General features: G+C 43.4%; 1 protein-coding gene across 2 annotated transcripts; it reads right to left on the bottom strand.

The window, feature by feature from the left end:
• Positions 1-7: 7 nt before the first annotated feature.
• smg6 (SMG6 nonsense mediated mRNA decay factor) lies at positions 8-10,872 on the bottom strand. 2 transcript variants are annotated; one of them, XM_031857492.1, is made up of 19 exons: positions 10,782-10,872; positions 7,284-9,654; positions 6,979-7,171; positions 6,650-6,760; positions 6,368-6,474; positions 5,943-6,021; positions 5,592-5,714; positions 5,277-5,492; positions 4,832-4,893; positions 4,561-4,706; positions 4,308-4,421; positions 4,036-4,210; positions 3,508-3,727; positions 3,166-3,342; positions 2,812-2,970; positions 2,544-2,688; positions 2,094-2,356; positions 1,836-1,917; positions 8-1,718 (listed from the first exon to the last, which is right to left on the bottom strand). In XM_031857492.1, exons 1-19 carry the CDS (start codon positions 10,870-10,872, stop codon positions 1,588-1,590), a joined length of 4,965 nt encoding a protein of 1,654 aa, XP_031713352.1. In that variant the 3' UTR covers positions 8-1,587. The 2 variants fall into 2 exon arrangements, with proteins under 2 accessions (XP_031713352.1, XP_031713353.1); XM_031857493.1 differs by having other exon boundaries at positions 5,604-5,714.
• Between the last annotated feature and the right edge of the window lie 8,217 nt (positions 10,873-19,089).

Here is a 19,089-nt window from a genome sequence, read left to right as displayed (position 1 = left end):
ATCCTTCTGAAAGTGTCTCTCAAATCAATGCAGAGCAAGCAAACACACAAATACTACATTTGTGTTAAATGTTTGTTTACAGCGTATCAGTGAAGTGTTGCTTGAACGTGATGGTAATTGTACATGCTGTCATTTGTGGTGGTATATCTCATGTATCTTATTTCGACGAAAGAAAAGTGGGTCATGCGACCTTGAAAAAAGTTAAGGAAAAAAAAAAATCACACACTGAGAAGGAAAACTTAGTGATTAAAAACATTACTTCTGTGGTGGTATGAACTGAAAAGCACAAAATGAATGAGGGGAAAGCTAAATAGAAAATAAAGCAAAATAGACACTAAAAGTACTCGATAATAGCGTCTGCAAGTCAATATCAGAGACCAAGCCTTCTTCTAACATCATGGCTGTCTGAGGCACACCTGGATCAAACACTAATTGCTAGTTTGGTTTTGTTTTAAATGATGAAGGGGTGGAATTTTGTTCAAAAAAGGCTAAATCCCATAAAGATAGTCAACATAGCACAATATTCTGCAACTGAAAACTCACTACAAACCAACAGAGTAGTATTGATATATCAAATATTATGCATATGTTTGTACTGCTCAAACCCAGAAACAAATGATAATTCACAAATACATTTGGACCCAGATCTGTAAAAAAAAAAAAGTTGATAAAATCATGGTTCTGGAGAAATGGCCCCCCAAGGAGGAAACTAAATTTTTACACATTAGCTCAAAAACAAGTAAAAACCAAAAATTAAGTTTGAATCAATTTTTTGTTGTTGTTGTTGACTTCATCAAAACATGTCCTTACAGTATCCAGACTTAACATTAGCATCAAGCTGGAGGAACAACCCAAGCTACCAAACAAGCATTAAGCACTTCCTGAGTTTGCAGGAAATACCACACCTGCAGGTGATGACTTGGAGGTGCTGAAGTTGCACAAGGGCTCAACTAACCCTCACTACAGTCACCCACTGTTTACTGTCCCGACAAAGAGCCTCCAGCTGTGCTTCTCTCCGACTACCTTTATCTCATCGCTGCTGTAGAGGCCGAAGCAGTGTATGCGACTGGGCCCTATGAGAAGTGTGGAAGTGCCAGTTATGGCCTTCATTACGGTTGTCTTTAATCAATTAAATGACCATAAACACTCTCATTCTACCATCAGCCTCAAATTTTAACACTGCTTGCCGAGTACACACTCACCAACTAAGCGCAGATGCTCAAGGCCGGACCGGACAACTTACAAATCCAACCTCTCCATCTCTTTCCTTCCTTCCAGTCCAGCCTTCCTGAGACTTGTCAAGTCTCCCTCTCTCTTTCTGGGGAAGCCCACTGATCTTAACACATACACACACACACACACACACACGCGCACACTTCATCACAAGGGGGAAAAGCTCATTGAAACCACCCTGCTGTCATTGCATCTGCTTGTATTTCATATGAAGTGGTTCTACGCTTTCTTTATCGTTTCCTCTCCCCTGGTATCTTCTCTTCTTCCTTCTTCCGCTTAAGTGTGTCTTCTCTCGTGGCTGAGTCGCAAGCAGGCTTCAGCAGTTGGGTTCCTTTGATTCCAACGCAGCCTGGTTCAGCCCACTTTGGCCCAGATAAGGAAAGCAGGGATGTCTCGCACTGGGACGTTGCGGGTCAAAGCTTTGACGCGCAGGTTACGGTCATCTGTAAGGAGCACCACCTCCCTTTGGAGCCTCACTGTCCCATCTGTGAGTGGAAAAGGGGGGATAAGCCAGAGTAGCAAGAGATAAACGTTATTCACATCAGATTACATGCGTGTTAGGAACTCTGTACGCTGAATGAATGACAGGCAATGTTACATACTTCTCTGATCAGGCATGAAATCTTTTGCCTTGTCTTTGCAGTAGTGGAGGCAGCAGGACAGAATCACATCATCATTGGTACCCTGAGGAGGAATTGAAAAACAGTACAAACATTTGATGTAAGTTGTCATTTTCAATCAGAAGTCAACCACTGCTACCCAGCAAAAGAAAAAGCCTCTCGTCATTGCATAATCTGAAACCAAATCACCAAAATTTAACAAGATTAAATAATACGAGCTATAAATATTTGGTCTCTCACCTGCTGTCCAGAGGTGTCTTCACTGCGGAAGGCAATAGAATCAAGCCGATTTCCTCTGCTCGTCAGCGCTCGGAGGTACGGTTCCCTGGCTTCGAATCCTTTCTCCAGGAAAGCCACAGCCAACCGGGCGTTCTCCTGCACGGCCCGCACATGGGCCGCGCTAACATTATAGTTGCCGCGACCGCCAGTGCCATGTCCTCCTGAGCCCACTCCTCCACCAAAGTTGTCCTGGCCTTTAGCCAAGCCGTCCAACTCTGTAATCACTGTGAGAGAGAACACACATCGCACCATGAGTAAAGTAATAAGTATACGTAAACAAAGATGTCCTTTTTCTACACTTAACCTCAGCCAAATGGGGCATTCTTATGATTCTACACACGTCACAACACCACGATTTAATCCTTCTTCACTCATCCATTCATGTATTTCCTCTTTTTGTTTCAGTCTTACCGATAAGTGGCACAACTATTATGTATGTTCCACACTGAAGGAGTTTCTTCAACCCTCCCAAGTGATCAATGAATCCGTTGGTATCTGGAACCAAAAAGAGAGGCCTCACTTCCAGCTCCAACTGCCCGCCTGTCTGCAGCACCGCCTGGAACACACACGGTTTTTTGATTAATCCCTGAACATAAAGAATCTCAGACATACAGACTAATACCCATCACAATATACATGTTTGAATATGTATTGTTATGAATGTATACGTCTGTTTTACCTGTATTTTGTCCCTGCGCTTCTGTTGCTGTGCCAGTTTGTTTGTGAGGTCGTGGCGTCGCGCCTTCAGCTGTCTTATGTCATTCTCGCTGTCTCCCGCCTCATCCTCTCCTTCTGATGCGGAGAGAGATGACTCCGCCTCCACTATGACATCATCAGCCTGCCAAACAGACACGGGTAAGACACATTTTCAGCAATTTTGCTTCCAGTATTTTCAGACAGACAGATCTAATTTACACCATTTTGTGTAGGTCAAATGTTAAAAGACAGGAGTGCAGTCAGGGATGAAAACATAGAGGGAGCTTAATGAGGAGGAAACAATTTATTAGAGGGAAAGTAGGAGGAAATCTGTCACCTCTTTCTCCGTTAGAGAATCCTGCCTGCTCCTTGTATCCGTTAAGTTAGTAGATGGAGAAGTTGCCACAGAGATGTATTTGCCTCCCTTGAAGGCCAACAGAGGCTCTTCCTGTCCACACAAAGCCTCCAGGAAGTACTTCAGCACTGTCACTCTCTTACAATCTGCTGCTATTGCCTAAGGAACGAGAACAGAGGTAGATGTGCATGAGAACTGGAAGAGGACCATTAGTGGTACCGGTCAAATCTGGCATGTTGAAGGTGACAGAAGAATTAACAAGAAGCATGTACCAGGGCTGAAGTGTTGCATCAAAAAGAAATAACGCCTCTACTTTCCACTCACCGCGTCAGTGTGTCTGTCTGTGTAACACGGCTCCTGTGGTGCAGCAAGCAGAGGGACAAAGCCAGCAAGCAGCCGGTCCTCCTTCAATTGCAGCACAGTCAACTCCTCATCGCTCTCAACTTCTTCAGTGTCGACTTTGAACAGCGGCACTTCCTCATGGTCTACACGGGCCAGCATGTTACACAGGTCAGCCAGGCACTGCCAAACATCTGGGCTGCAACTTGAGAGAGAGAGAGAGAGAGAGAGAGAGAGAGAGAGAGAGAGAGAGAGAAAACTGATGCTGAGGAATGAGTATTTTAAAGAACTGCTCTCTGAAGAGAGTTGGTATGTGAGGTTTGTGTACAAGTACCAGTAGAGGCTATGAGCAGAACCAATAGTAGTAATCTAAAGAGACTATAAATCAATACATAATTCTGTCTAATCTTTTTCATTTAATTTAAAAACATGTCAATGTTGTGTTCACGACTTGTTTCCACTGCACTTAAGTGGCCCAAATAACATTAGGTACTGCAGGTTTAAAATGCTCACTCTATACTGTAGGGTGGTGGGTTCCACTGGTCTGGTTGCCCCAACATCCAGTCAGACCAGACCTTGATACTTGGCAGTAGTTCTCTAAGGTCCAATGGAAAGGCAGAGACCCGCACCATACCCTCCAGCTCCTCCCCTTTACCCTGCTCGTCTCCATCTGCCATGGGGACTGGTTCTAAAAGAGAGAAAAAGATTTTTGTTGAATACAACACTTAATTTCAGTCTAGAGCCACAACTTTAAGAAATGCGGCAGATACTTTCTGTGTCCGTACCTGCAGGAGTATCCCTGAGCAGCTCTGTGCAGCGCTGCACCAGTAGTGCGAACATGCCGAGGCCCAGGGCAGTGCTTTGCTCCTGTAAAACGGACCGCACTTCTCCGTCTTCACCTGAAAAAACACAAACAAGAACTTGAACCAGTACTTCCTCAACACCCTTTATATCAACATTAGGAATGACTTGTGTGCAGCCCCAGCATGTGCATTTTCATTTGTATTATTATCATGCGATCCTGTGTGCAGTATTCACCTCTGCTGTGGGCATAGTGTATGGTGAACATGTTGATGGTGACGATCTGCAGCATGTGTGTGAAGCCCAGTAGGGAGGGGCCATGCTGGAGCACCGTCTTGAACTCCTGCAGAACACGGCTCGCCACTCCAGGGAAAGACTCCATGCTGTGTAGGCAAGACGCACACATTCATTAAAACATACAGGAAAAAAACAGACACACACAAAAATAAATAATCCATAGACTCATTCAGTCTATGAATTTAAGAGCTGGACTACATGAGACACTCACCCCACTTTAGTGAAGAGCTTTCCATGTGCATGCAGGAAACTCAGAATGAATCTCTTATTTAGCTGGAGAAAACAAAAGAGAAGGACGAAAAAAATAAAGTATTACTAATCTTTGGGAAACAAGTTGTATTTAGCTAAAAGCCCGACAGCACATGACAAGAAAACACATGACTTCATCCAGTGAGGTTTGGAGCGGATGTCACCATTTAAATGCACCAGAGGATTTGAACAATAGGAGTGGAAGGAAACGGACTGAAAAGGGTACTGAAGCTGGAAAGAGCAAAGAGGACAAACATACAGATGCCTCTTCCAACAGGATACATTGACAAATACTGTCTTTGAGTGCATACATATAAAAGGCATAAGGCACATGAGACTGGATGTGAATGGGAGCATGAGTGAGTGAGTGAGAGAGAGAGAGAGCAAAAGAAAGAAAGGGATCTTACATCACTGGCGCTTAGACTTCCCAGCTCTCCATCCTGTTCGGAGTCTCTGCTGGATTCACTACCTCCCCTCTGAGACGATGGGGTTGCCGCTTGTCTGCTGGTGCGAATCCAAAGTTCCACACGTGCTCCATCTTCCCCTCTTCCTCTTCCTCTTACTGCCGGCCCCCTGGAGCCTCCTTCATGCTCCTGCCTCTTCTTCTGCTCAAGCTGCTCTTCCTACAAGAACAAAGTCTGTCAACAAGAAGCACTCACGCTGCCGAAAGATTTTGGTCCAAAAGAAATGGTAAAATATTTGGCACATTTAAACGACTTAACTTTATGTCTGACCTTGCGCTTAGCTTCCTCAAACAGACTCATCAGGCTTTCCTTTGCAGTCAGGATGGGGTTGGAAGCTGCCAAGCTGCGCATGTAGTAATACACAGCATCCAACTTCCGCTTCTGTAAATGTGAAAAGTGGAAAGCAAGTAAGAGGAGGGACGCATCCTGCAGAAGGACGCACACTGGGTGGGTGACAACAGATCGTTATTCTTTAAGTTGTGTTTTTCAATTATCCCGTAGACATGCCAGGAAAAATACAGTCAGTGACATTCAAGTTATCCAATTGTGCCTGCAAAGAGCCTTTCCAGCTCTCAACCTACCACCCCTACTAAACTACACATCACTTACTGTATAGACTGCCAGCAGGGCCAGCTGGTTATATGGACGTCCATTTTTGGGGGCAATCTGCTGGGCTTTCAGGTACCAGCTGCAGAAAAATGGAAATGTGTAATCATGAGATACCGTCAGAGAGACGAGGTGGACTTTCAACATTTGCTGCTTCTACTTTAAATTATACGGTTCTTATCGAATTGGTAATATTTAGCGAGGAAGGAACTTTGTCTACTATGGTTCAAAGTTTGACATTTTTAGCAGCCAGCATCTCAGAACAAATAAGTCCAAGATTGACTCCTGACCACCAGCTACAAGATATTTACACGGTAGCCTCCCGACTCAGTCGAAATCAAATATTCAATGCCAATACACATCCAGTGCTTTTGAATGTGTGTTAAGAAATTTCAAAATACATAGAGAATGCTTGAGTTACAGCCTACCTGCGAGCCTTGCCGTAGTTGGCCGAGTCACTGGCTTGTTCCCGGTAACGTGCTATATCTCCCTGACAGATCATGCAACGCTGTGCACTAATGAGAGCATACTTCACCTGGAAAAGACAGAAACATTTAACAATTCACAACATACTTTTGAATTTCAATTGCCCAATTCAGGTATAGGCATTGGAAATGTATATTCAATCATTTTAATATGCATCATTTGATAAATCTTTGAACATATGTTAAGTGCACACACAACCAAACACAGAATAGAAGGTGCTGTACCGTTTTACGTAATGGCCGAGCCCTGATAGCTATGCCGTCCATGTAATCCTCCAACTTAAACTGGTACACTGTCTGCAGCTTCTGAAGCAGCCCATCAAAGAATAGTGCCCCCTGTAAAACACAAACAATGATCACCACAGACAATCAAAATTACTAAGCAAGGTCCCAACTGTGTATCCCATTATGTGCCCAAAGAGACTAGTTAGTTATCATCTGTCTTGACATATCCTCAAGCAAGAATATGACACACAGATGTTCGATGCTAGCTGCAGTAACCTCCTGATTTTGTGAAATGCTGCCCTGTCTGAATTTCCCCACACATTCCTTACCTCATCAAGCAGCGTGAGCAGCATGTTTCTGATATGAGGGGTGTTGTCACATGTCGGGTCTTTAAGTAGCTGCCGGAAGCGCTCTATGACCTGGTAAAAGACATTCTTCCACAAAGACTGATCCACGTTCTGAGAGTCTGAGAAGTCGATGTCTGTCAGGATGATCTGCTCGTATAGCCCCAAAAGGTCAGCTCTAGAAAACGGGAGGGCATAACAGGACAGTATAAGACAAATGAGTAAAACAACCACACACACACACAAAGCAAAAATGCCACGAACGCATCTTTTCCCTCCCCTGTCCTCACCTGAGCTGGGCCATGCGATCCAGTCCATCAGCACTCACTCTGTCCCTGGACAGCAGGTTACTGAGCTGGAGCTCCTGCACATCCGCAGCCCTCAGCTGCCTCCCCAGCTCTCCTCTGGCTTGTTGCTCCACCTCTTCAAATGTCAAACTACCTCCTGCAGCAGGCTGGGAATAGCCTGCTCCCCTGTAATACACAGGGGAGCAGGCTGTAGGGGAAGCCATTTGGTAGGGCCCCATATGATACGGATATGGATAGCGCTGGTTGGTGGTAGTGCCAGGACTATGTGAATTGCTGGTGGACATGGGGTAGCTGTAGGGGTTGTCAGAGTTTTGGAATTTGTAGTAGGCCATGGCAGCAGCTTGCTGGGTTCGAAAGTGCTCACCCTGCGGGACCGGAGGACTGCCTGCTACCTCATCGTCTGTGTCCAGAAAGTGAAGTTGTCCATATCCGGTCCCGGTCTGGAGATATATAGGCTGTTGGAGAGCTAAATGCTGTGAGGACTGGGTGCTGATAAGAGCAGGTTTCTGGTCGGGGTTATTGGGATCCCAGAGTCGTCTCATTCCTCCTCGGCCTCCTCGACTTCTGCAAGCTCCGCCTCCCCTAATTCCACCAAAAAGAAGCCTTTGCCCAACCTCAGGCGAATTGGAGATGTCTGTGCGAGCTGGAAGCACCAGGATACCTCCACCTCTGCCACGAGGAACTACGGCTGGCTTGCGTTGCTGTGACGTCCCGCTATGTGACGCGGTGCCAGACATTTTTTCAAGAGACACCCGCAGGATTCCTCGACCTCCGCCTTTGTTTCCTTTCAGTCTGTTCCTTTCTTCCCTCCGCCTCTCTGCACTTAGTTCTTCCCCCCCGCCTCTTCTTCTCCTCCTATCTTCTGCTATGTCACTCATCTCACTCCCTTCCGTAGATGATTCCCCATTGGCTGTCCAGCTTTGTAAATGACTCCTTCGTCCGACTCCACTATTAGCCATCCCCCCTTTGTTATTGTGCACAGGCTCCAAGCGGGGCTTGGTACTCTCGACCTCCCTCCCTAGTCGAGGACCATCCAGACTGGTCACGCTGCTAGCTGAGCTACTGCTGTAAGTTCGATTTCGTGAGCGCCGAATATCTGATTTGGAATAGCGTTTTGAGGTTGGTGTTGGGAGGTTTGCATTGGATTTGTTTCTATCGCCTCTTTCAACAGCCCTGTCTGCATTTCTTTCTGTCCTTGCATCTTTCTCAGCATCTCTGAATTGGTTGTTGTTGTCTCCTCTTCGGCTTTCTCTGTGATTCTCTCTTCCTTTGCTTTGTTGTGTGTCTCTAGTCTTACCAGCTTTGGTATCCCTTTCTGCTTCTGCTGCTCTCCTGTCTCTTTGCTTCTCGGGTTTCCCGTGGTCGTTCCTTCCTCCACCACCTGCTTCATCTTCTCTTCTTCTGGAATCCTGATTCCTCTCTTTTTCCTTATCCCCTCCTCTTCTCCTGCGGTTTCCCCTTTCCCTCTTCTTCTCTACCTTTTCATCCTCCTCTTTTGTTCCTCCCCCTTGGTCTCGCCTTTCATTATCAATTGTTTCCCCTCTCCCACAAATTAATTCTTCAACAGCTTGGCTTTCACATCCCACTTTACCTCCGTCTTTCACACAGAGTTGTTCTACTTTGCTCGTAATTTTCTCCACTGAAGCATCAGAAGGTAATGGGTTTTTTTCCACATCACGGCTCCCATGCTTTCTGTTTGTTTCACTGGATTTAGACAATTTGATGTTTTCCAGTAGACCTTTTACTTCGTTAGCTTTCCCTCCCTGCTTCTGAATGGATGTTTTTTTGTTACCCTCTCTTTCCCCTGCATTCAACTGGCATTCTGGCTCAGTTTGCTGTGTATTCTGCCTGGGGGGAGGCATATCCTGCTCCGTTCCAACTCCAGAGTCCTTTCCCTGGATGCTCCTCCGGCTCCCAGGTTGATAAAATTCTCGGTCAGGTTTGCGGGCTTTCCGCGTTGGCTTAGCAGCTCCAGCAGCTTCCTGGTGTTCTCTGTCATTTTCAACAAAGCCCTTCTCTTTATTTGCTTCTGATTTAGGCTGTGAGTGAAAGCCCTTTCTACAGTTCTGAGTGTTACTACCGTCACCTCTCATCCTGTCTTCTTCCGTTATGTTGGTGTCTGCCCCGTCGTCTGTGCACCCATGTCTCTCTGAGACTCCCCTTTTCTTACTCTGTGACGGTTGACTATGCTCATGTGAATCAGCAGCCAGGGGATCACTTTGACCAGTTTCTCCCTCTTCACTGTCACGGTGACACCGTCCATGTCCAGCTACCGGCTGGTAGCGCTGTAGTTCAGGGCGTTTTCCTTCACACTTCCTATGCTGCTTGTTTACTAGATGCTCCTCCTGCTTCTCTGCAGAAGCAAAAACACAAACAGTAAAAAGATTGAGTATGGGTGTTAAAATAAGGTTGTTCTCTTCTTGTCAATAAAACCCATGAAAAAAACTAATTTAAAAATGCCCCAGACTGTCTCTCAGTACTTTCTGACATCCCTTCCTTGTTTGTGGCAACCAGCCCCAATACCATTCATTGTTCATTCATTATAAAATGTTTAAAATGTGTCACAAATACAGTTCAAAAATACAGAAATAAAAAACGAAAAAAATGTGCAGTTGTTGGAGACTATTTTCAGCTGTCCGTAATATGCATTTAGTGATCTCGCAAGTATTGGTGGCAGCAGAATGGTGTATGTTGAATTGACTAATAAATAAAAAAAAAAAACTATAAGTTACAGTCCCTGTTTCATTGCAATAAAGGAACAGGCATCCAGTGCAATAGAGTGTCCAATGCATGTGTTTTTGTAGCTACAACAGGCACTTTTAGTATGATTTCTTGACAATAACAAACATAAACAATATATCAGTTTAATAAAGTAATAAAGAACCTAGGCTGGAAACACACATGTGCATGTACACACAATAACGCGCCCCCCCCCCACCCAACACACACTAAACATTGCACATGGAAAAGGTAATATGTTCACAACGCTTTACAAACACAAACTACCTTACAGTAAATGTCAGACAGCAGTGGAATTGTGAAAAGTTAACAGTCATGTTAACGACAGTTAAATATCTGACGTTAACTAACATTTAAGGATTAATGTTACGAGAGTCGAGATTATCTCTCGTAACACCTTTCAACGTCAACGCTGCATTCAAATAATACGGACTCGTTCGTCCTACTAATCGACTTAAAGTAAATGGAGTAAATATAATTAACAATATGGCTATTAGAAACAGGGTTTAGTCGTGAAAGCAGTCGCTCATAAACGATCTGGTGTCGTTATGGTTGAAGGGGGCGTTTAAAACAGCCCGCGCGGGACCAAAGAATGGGTAGGCAGATAGCTAGCTAGCTAACAACATTAGCTGGTTACAAACTTAGCAACTCCGTAGGCTACTTTTATCTAACTTGGAATACTTCTTTACTGACTTTTTGACGAATGCATTTCTTTTAGTTATCTACTTCACTTAATCTCACCTTTCTGATAGTCAATATTATCGACTGAATTCGACGCTACAGCTCTGAGTTCCGCAGCTGAGATTCGTACTCTGTCCAGTTCGTTCGCCATCTTTGCTTTAACTGAAACAACAAACACAACAAGTACGGTGGCCCAGCTGGATCAAACATGTTCACCGGGAGACACAATAGCGAAGGCAGTCGGGTAATGGAGTGCGGTCCCCTGTCAATTCAACCTAAGTGACAGGTTTTTCATTATAAGTAAAAGTCTTGCATTCAAGATTTAATTATTATACATCTATTTCACAAGGCTACGATAGCATTACTACTAATAGGCTATTAACGTTAATTTCCCTTTTTAGACTAAAGGAAACAAAAAAAGTCCTTATTTGTCTGACACAGAATAAACTCATGTAAATCCTTACTATGGCTTTTTCTCCCAGCCTTTTGGTTAATTGTCTTCATATCTGTCTATGTATTTTCTATTGTGGCTATCAACATAATTTCCCCTTAGGTTATCAGACATATGTTGTTTTGATGGGGGCTAATTGCTGGTTTTGTGAACTATGACCTATGAATACTATACTATAATATGTATATAAAATTTTATCTTAATATTTTCTAAAAATTAAAAAAGAAATGAACAAATAGGGATTACATCTTGCCACCAAATGTGTTTATGTATACATGTGTTATTTGATTAAAAAAGTATTGTGGATGATTTCACATGAAGTCCTCATAGTCATAGACTCTTGGTTAATTCTCCAAAATATTTAGCTATTAATTAAGTATATAATTATAATATGCATTTTCTGTTTTAATCTGACATGTGTGTCAGTCTAAAATGTTATGTAATTCTTACGTAGGCCTTGACCTACATATAAAACCTGAGGGAAGGGGGCTTAAAGTTCTGCACATTATATAAAGAAACAGACAGACAGATATCCTATATACATACACACCCTCAATTCAACACAATAGCCACTAGATGTCAGGATTGCTTACTTATTTGACTTTTTAGTTCAGCTGTCCTGTAACCCTCTGGATTGGCCCAACAGCAAACTTTCTCCCATCTACTTTTGTTTTCCATCTAAGTAATGTATGTGAATGAAGCAACATCTCCTCCTTGTCACATCTTTTCTCTCATGTCTTCCACTCATGACTGTGATGTGAACTGACACATTGCACGAGGAGGGTAATTGTGGGACGGCGGAAACAAATGACAGAGACATACACAGAAAGACTGAGTAGTGCATGTGTGTGTGTGTGCATGTGTGCGTGTGTGTGTGTGTGTGTGGGGGGCGGGGGGGGGGCGTGGAGAGTTCAGGCAGACATCATCGGTGTGGCTGGTGCTAGTGTAAACAGCTTCATTTCCCTAGCAACACCAAATTAAAGGGACAGAGACTCGTGTCCTTCCTATAAATCTCCCACACATGATTCTTCATCCAGAGCCAAACCTCTTTTTCCGTACACGCTCCTTCATCCTGTCACTAAATTATTCATCCAAGGTGCTGGATGGCTCACTTCTTTGGCATAGTAATCAGATATGTCTACACATACACATGTGTGTATATAATATAAGTTCATTTGGTCCTAAATTGCCTATTACATTATATCCCATACCACAAAACAGGCAGGCAACCGTTAAATTGGGCTATTGTATTGTAGATCATGTATTTATCTATTGTTTGCATTTTCTGTTTATTTCAAAATCTTTCTAATTGCACAAGGTTTGGTTTTACTCTCATTGTCCAATTAAATTATTGTTGTTGTCTATTACTATGTTTCATGATTAATGTATTTCATATTTTATGTAAAGCCCTTGCAATTAAATTAAGAAGTTGATCATGATTCTCATGATTCACATTATTCCGTTAATCAACCCTTTCTCTCTTTTTCATTGTGTAATAACGCTAATTAGTTTGACAATAAGCCACTTTGTGTGGGAATGCAGAATACTGTTTTGATGTAGTGTTAGCAGTGTCTCTTGATGAAGCACTAGCACACCAGGGGTTGTAGAATGTTTCGTGTCTGCAGTGGAGAGGTGTGAGAGAGGGAGGGGGGGAGCTGCCGGAAGTGGTGGGCGTGTGTCTCCCTGTGTGTGCGTGAGTCTGTAAGTGTGTGTACTTGCGTGCCTCCGTGTATGTGTGCAGAGTTCTGATTGTCAGTGCTGCACCACAGTGCAGGTGGAGCAATGCAGGATGATAAGAGATGGACAAATATAAGAGACAAATATAAGAGAAGGACAGAGAGGGGGAGGAAGGAAGGTGGTGAGGTGAGGAGGCATGATGCAGGAGGAGAGAGCAGGAGGGGGAGACACTGTGAATACAGATGAGAAAAGCGGGGGAAGCAGGGAGTTTTTGCAGGTGCATTTCTGACACCAGGGGGTTTCTCCAGCCCAATCATATCTCGATGTCTTCTGCCCCCATCTCATCCTCTCTCTCTCTCTCTCCCTCTATCTGTCTGTCCGTCTCTCTCTGTCTCCCCCCACTGGGACACTGGGAGGTGGGAGGAGATGACTTTTAGAGCTGATTGGAGTGGTGGAGGAGGAAGAGGACAGATGGGGGAATACAGTCAGCAGAGAAAGGTGGAGAGACAAGAGTGGGACATTGTGGTTGAGGATGGAGATGATTGAAAACGCTGAGGTTAGGAATCGGGTAACAAATCAACAAGAGTGAAAAGTGAGATGACTGAAATGGGATCCACGTAAGTGGTGAGAGAGACAGAAATGAAAAGGGCGTGTGTAGGAGAGACAGACAGAAAGACTTGTGTGACGCATATTTGCTGGCACTAGATGTTTGGAGTATATCCATTTTGACTGTTTTAATGTATAATTCACAAAATGAGATAGAGGGAGTGACAGGGGAGGAATGAGCTAAAAGACAATATGAGATAGAGTGACGTGACGGTGCGGAGGAGCCAAACAGAAAACCGAGAATCTTAAACAAAGAATGCAGAATTGATCACATATTGTAGCAGTGGAAGCTATTGACTGTATTAAATCATCTGATAAAAGTTTCATTAAAGACATTAATCAAAGACAAAAACTACATTTCATTACTCCTGACTATGTTATGCACTAACAACACTATCCTCAACCCTTAATATACCATCTTTAAGTAGCTTCAGGCTTGTTAAAATCATTTCATTCCACATAAATTATTGTCTCGTTGTATTTTCAGGATTATCTTGTTCCAACTCTTCATTGGAGCTGAGTAAATGTATCAAACTCCATATGTTTTAAATGGCTGCACTTATCCACCAAATAGTAATATCCTATGTTCTTGTGCTGCAAATTACGATATAGTTGGTATCATTTACAACTTCAGTTTGGATCTTTGCTCTAAAGTTCTGCTTATTTGAACAATATTTGGCTGCAGCCAATAATACAATCAAGAGTGGCCTCCAGTGTTACGGTGCCACTATCTGGAACCAGTTGGCCTACATGAGAACAAACTAGTTTACAGGCATTTAAATATTATGCTATTAAGTTTTCTAATGTATGTATCCAGGACTGGAACACAGTCAAATTAAATTGATTGCACACAGCATGAGGTTGTAATGACACAGGTCTGTGAGTTTGTTTTTTTACAGCTGATTTTGAGATATACACTGTCATTGAAACTCCTGCTTCATTTTCACTAGGCTGTATATGCAGCACACACGACGCCCCCGCTTGTACACACACATACTCACATACAGCTGGCACTGCACGGTAATTACATTCAGCATATGACTTTGGCATAATGTTGTGAAGTTTTGTGTGAGTCACTGTTGGAGTTACAGCAGATGAGACGAGACGGCATATGACTTCACAAAAGGACGGCCCATGTAGGCATGCTTTGTCACAGATGCTCTGTAGATGTAATGAAATCATGGGAATAATCTTGTCATGTGCACCTCAGGTAAGTCAATTTTGCTGGGGCCATTTAATCGGCTCCAGAGGCTGAGGAACACATGTCACTGAGGAAGCAAATGCACCATTACACGCATGTTTCTTCCTCCCCCTCCGTCACACAACCTTAAAAACACACTAAGACACACACAAATATCCAAAGTTTCTGACTAGATATGGGTTCACAATATCTGTCACTGCTTAGGCGCGTGTGCGTGTGTGTGGGGTGGATGTGGAGTTGCTGCTGTGTGTGAGTGTGGGTTTGCGATCTCACAAATCTTGCAGGCAAGAAGTGCACAGAGACGGAGGAGGTAACGACGCGGGGGTGAGAGGGGTTTCACTAATAAACACCCACTCTTTCTAAACCTCCATCTCACTCCGACACACACCCCCACCACCACCATCACACACACACACACACACACACACACACACACACACACACACGCGCGCCTCCTCCTCCCCTGCTCTCCTTTGACAGAATCCTCATTATGGGCACGTTTGGCAGGACGGAGTCCTCTTCCTCCTCCTCCTCTCCCTCCCTGTCTCCCTCCCTCTCTATCTTTTCATTTGCTCATTCTCTCTTGCCCTGCTTACTGCGTTTGAGCCAGCTTGGCAATCAAAGGGAGAGAAAACACAAATGAGAGCGGAGGGGTGGGGGTGGAGGGGGAAGGGGGGGGGGGGGGGTTGAGAGGAGGCTCACTGGGATTTCAGTATGAGTCAGAATGGGAGCAAGGGAGGTGGGAAGGCAAGGTAGGCGGTCGTGAGGAGAGAGAAGAGTGTATGGGAGGGATGAATTTCTGTTTCTTTCTCTCTTATCTGACTGCAATCTCTGTTTGGAATACAGATGAGGAGATAGAAAGTGAGCCAACAACTGGGCATGACAGACAGATAAGAGATTTGAACAGGAAATTATCTGCATTCTGATATACAATCAAGCTTCCAGATGTAAGCTGAAAGTTGAATACGAGATGAAGGCGGACTGCCAGAGGACTAATGTCAAAACAAGAAGCAAAAGGTGAACTTCTACAAATGATGAAATTAAAGATATTGAAATGATAAGTTGAAGAATATGATACTGTTGCAGCGTTTGTGTGTTTATGGCACCATGGGGCCAGTAATGAGAGACAGTGTACATTTACACTTCATTCACACTTTTTTGTCATTCATCCCCCTGCTTGCATATTCATGTGGGGTGTAGAAAGAGAAAATTGGACTGTGTATGCTTGTGTACGCACGCTTGCACAATGCTCACCCTCCATCTCGCGTCAGCACATTTATATTTCTGTTTGGTGGCAGTCAAAGGATATTCTACAGCTTTGAGGCCCAAGGGTGAGAGATTCACGCTCCTCCGTTTCTGCAATAATATCTGAGGGGAGTTTACTCTAAAAGAGGAAGGAAAACAGAGCACAAGTCACTGACCAAAAATGTGATAACAAAGTGAATAAAATCTTAATGTTGCACTGGCCTCTGTGGATGTATTGTTGATTTCCTACCGTGTTGCAAGGATACTTTCTTTTTCTGATAAGCGATTAGCATACATCCTAGTGCCTCTAGTGGGGATACGAATGTAAATTTTAAAGTCATGGGTGGAGTGAGCAACGATCAATACATCTATTCATATTGCATCATCCTTCAAACATCAATGCACAGCAAATAATCCTATATCCTTGCTTAGAACACTACATCTTCTTTACAACAAATTCAGTTTCTAAATATATGATTGCTCTGAATAAAATTGTACCGACATCCTCAAAAAGAGTTGTTTCAACAAATATCCCGATTCTTGACCTTGCTATTCTAATTATTGTCACCAGCTTGTCAGTTGTGTGACAATTCAACCAGTTTTCAAGTTTTTGAAATTACTACACTGCTCACAATCTAAGATATCAAAGACAATAACCCCCCAAATGAACTGTCCACAGACCATGTATTTTGACGTTATCTAACAATGAGAGAGAGAGGGTTATGGCATGCAACAAAGGTCTCTGGTTGAAATCAAATAGAGCACATTGTGGTAATGTGGTATGCGTCAAGTACAGCATTTTCATCACTTGATAACAGGTAATGGTATATGGGGGGAGATTGTAACCCCTGTCGATTCTAGGATTATCTCTGGTGCATATAGATATTTATTCTCAATGTTAAAAACCAACCTCCAAGCTCAGGAAACTCTGTATTCTTTGCTACTAGAGTCCTGGCAGCCTCTCCACAGGTGAAGGCTAAGGCTCAATGGGAGTGACATGAATAACTTTGAGTAACAGGGTGAGTCCCTACTGTTTGTTTCAATGAGTTCATTGAAATCCAATCACACACATGTGAATTTCATGTCAGGGTGTATTCCTCTAAGAGTGCTGGGTTTGTGTTTGTTGTGTCGGAAACATGTTTACAGCTGAAAAAAGTGTTTACAACTCAATCAAGCACATTATGAATGTATGAATTATGACTCATGCAATGTCTAAAATTACACCTTGGAGTCAAAATGGATTGAATTGTAATTCTACATTTGCTGCTGTGACATATTTGAATCTTAAAGTATCAAATTAGAGACATTGAAAAACCCTGCAGGCTGCAGCTGCATGATATTGCTTTGATTTGGACTTTAAATTGAGAGTGGAATTATAATTTACTTTTCTATTGAAATGCATTGTAAATCTCTAATTTATTCAGCAATGTCTGGATAAAGGAGGCGTGTGTGTTTGTGCGTGTGTGTGGAGGTGGGTTGTGCGGGCGACAGATCATAATCCTCACCTGGCGAGTGTTTGGAGGCGTGCAGGGCCATATCAATTTTCTCTCAACTTCCACTCTCTCGTGGCGTCACTGCGTGCTTCCTGAACTCAAGAGGACTTCTTAGAAAACACAAAGGGGCATTTAAATCCTGCGTCCAAAGTGACTCTAATCTAGAGGCTGCTGACACACCTCTTTACGCACGAGGGTCTCCCCCGAATGTGTTGTGAGCTCAACAGCGTCGGGATGGTTTACGCACGACTCCCGTCACATCTCTGCCGAGGTTTCTACAGCTATATGTTGGAAACTAAGCTGGATAGTTGGGTCGAGTTTAATTTATGAAATTACACCAATATGCACACAAACACATCAACGCAATGCATCAAACATGCCCAGTCACTCTAAGCAGACAGCGACAGTGATTCATCGCCTATCTAAACAAAACGATTTGCTCATCGCTATCATCATTTGACAAACACATTTTGAATATATTCGTGTGTTAGCTCTGGAGACATTTTTTCTTTTTTTGATATTCTCCAATAAATCGACTGCATCGAGAGAGAACTGTAACTGTAAAATTGTTTTGGGATTATATGGTTGACTGATTTAAACATACAGAATATTTTTTGTCGATACATCAAAGTACTTGAACCGAAGAAAATACCATCACCGAAGCAACAACTAAATCCAGCGACAGAGGCAAAAAAAAATAGACAACCTGAAACGTATCCCTTGCGAAATTTAACGACGATGCAATAAATACGCTGTTATAGCAATATTGGAAGATGGAAATGCGATTAGCCACTCACTAATGAGCGACTTCAGAGACTTCAAATGTCTTTATATTATAGGAATATTCTCGTAAGAGCTTTTAATATATGACATGTCATTGTAAAGAGCGACATACACAACACACGTGCTATTTCCATCTTCCTTTTAAAGACCTGCACAGTGATTCAGGCTATACTTTTCCTCCCCTTTATAAATAGCTGCACTCCTTTCAATGACGTGGGATACGCACGTACATGTGTAGGTGAATCTTTGAATGAGCTCTCCCTCTCCACCTTCCTCCCTCCCTCCCGCCCTCCCCCTCCTCCCTCCCCCGTTCCCTCTACTAGTTACTACGGGATCTCTATAAAAAGCCTACGGTTGATGGGAGAGCCCGGTCTGTATGGAGAGCGACTTTGGAGAAGATCGGGACGACAGCGTCTGTGCACGAAGATGGCACAGATTTGCGCTGACAGTTTCATGTTGATGAAGACAGCAAGTTTAGAGATGTAGACATATTTCTACAGCAAGACGCCGCAGCCATGGCCACAGAGGGAACTTTGACTGGGGTAAGTTAAATTCCTATTCCTACAGACCTGATTTTGTGTGACTTTATCTGAACCCTGGAGGAAAAAAAATCCCCTTTGATTAAGTGCAACCAAGAGAGAGGGTGTATTGGACGGGCCATCCCCTTAACCCCATAGTCTTCTTTGACTGACGCTATTCCCATCTTCGCTCTCTGGTTGGAAGTTGCTGCAGTGTGACTCATTTTCTCTCCCATGTGGGCAGCATTCAGCCTGCAACCTCAAAAAAAAAATAGAATTTCAGTTTGGAGAAACTGCAGACAAAAATTGCCTTCTAAATGTGTTATTTTCTGTCAGAGTCTGGCTCAATCTGTTTCAATAACGCACGGGACAAATGTACTTTTATACATATATC

Source organism: Anarrhichthys ocellatus, unplaced genomic scaffold, assembly GCF_004355925.1.
Source record: "Anarrhichthys ocellatus isolate YVR2014 unplaced genomic scaffold, GSC_Weel_1.0 scaffold18, whole genome shotgun sequence".
NCBI lineage: Eukaryota > Metazoa > Chordata > Actinopteri > Perciformes > Anarhichadidae > Anarrhichthys > Anarrhichthys ocellatus.
Note: the sequence above shows the minus strand (reverse complement) of the source record. Positions and strands in the feature narration are given on the sequence as shown.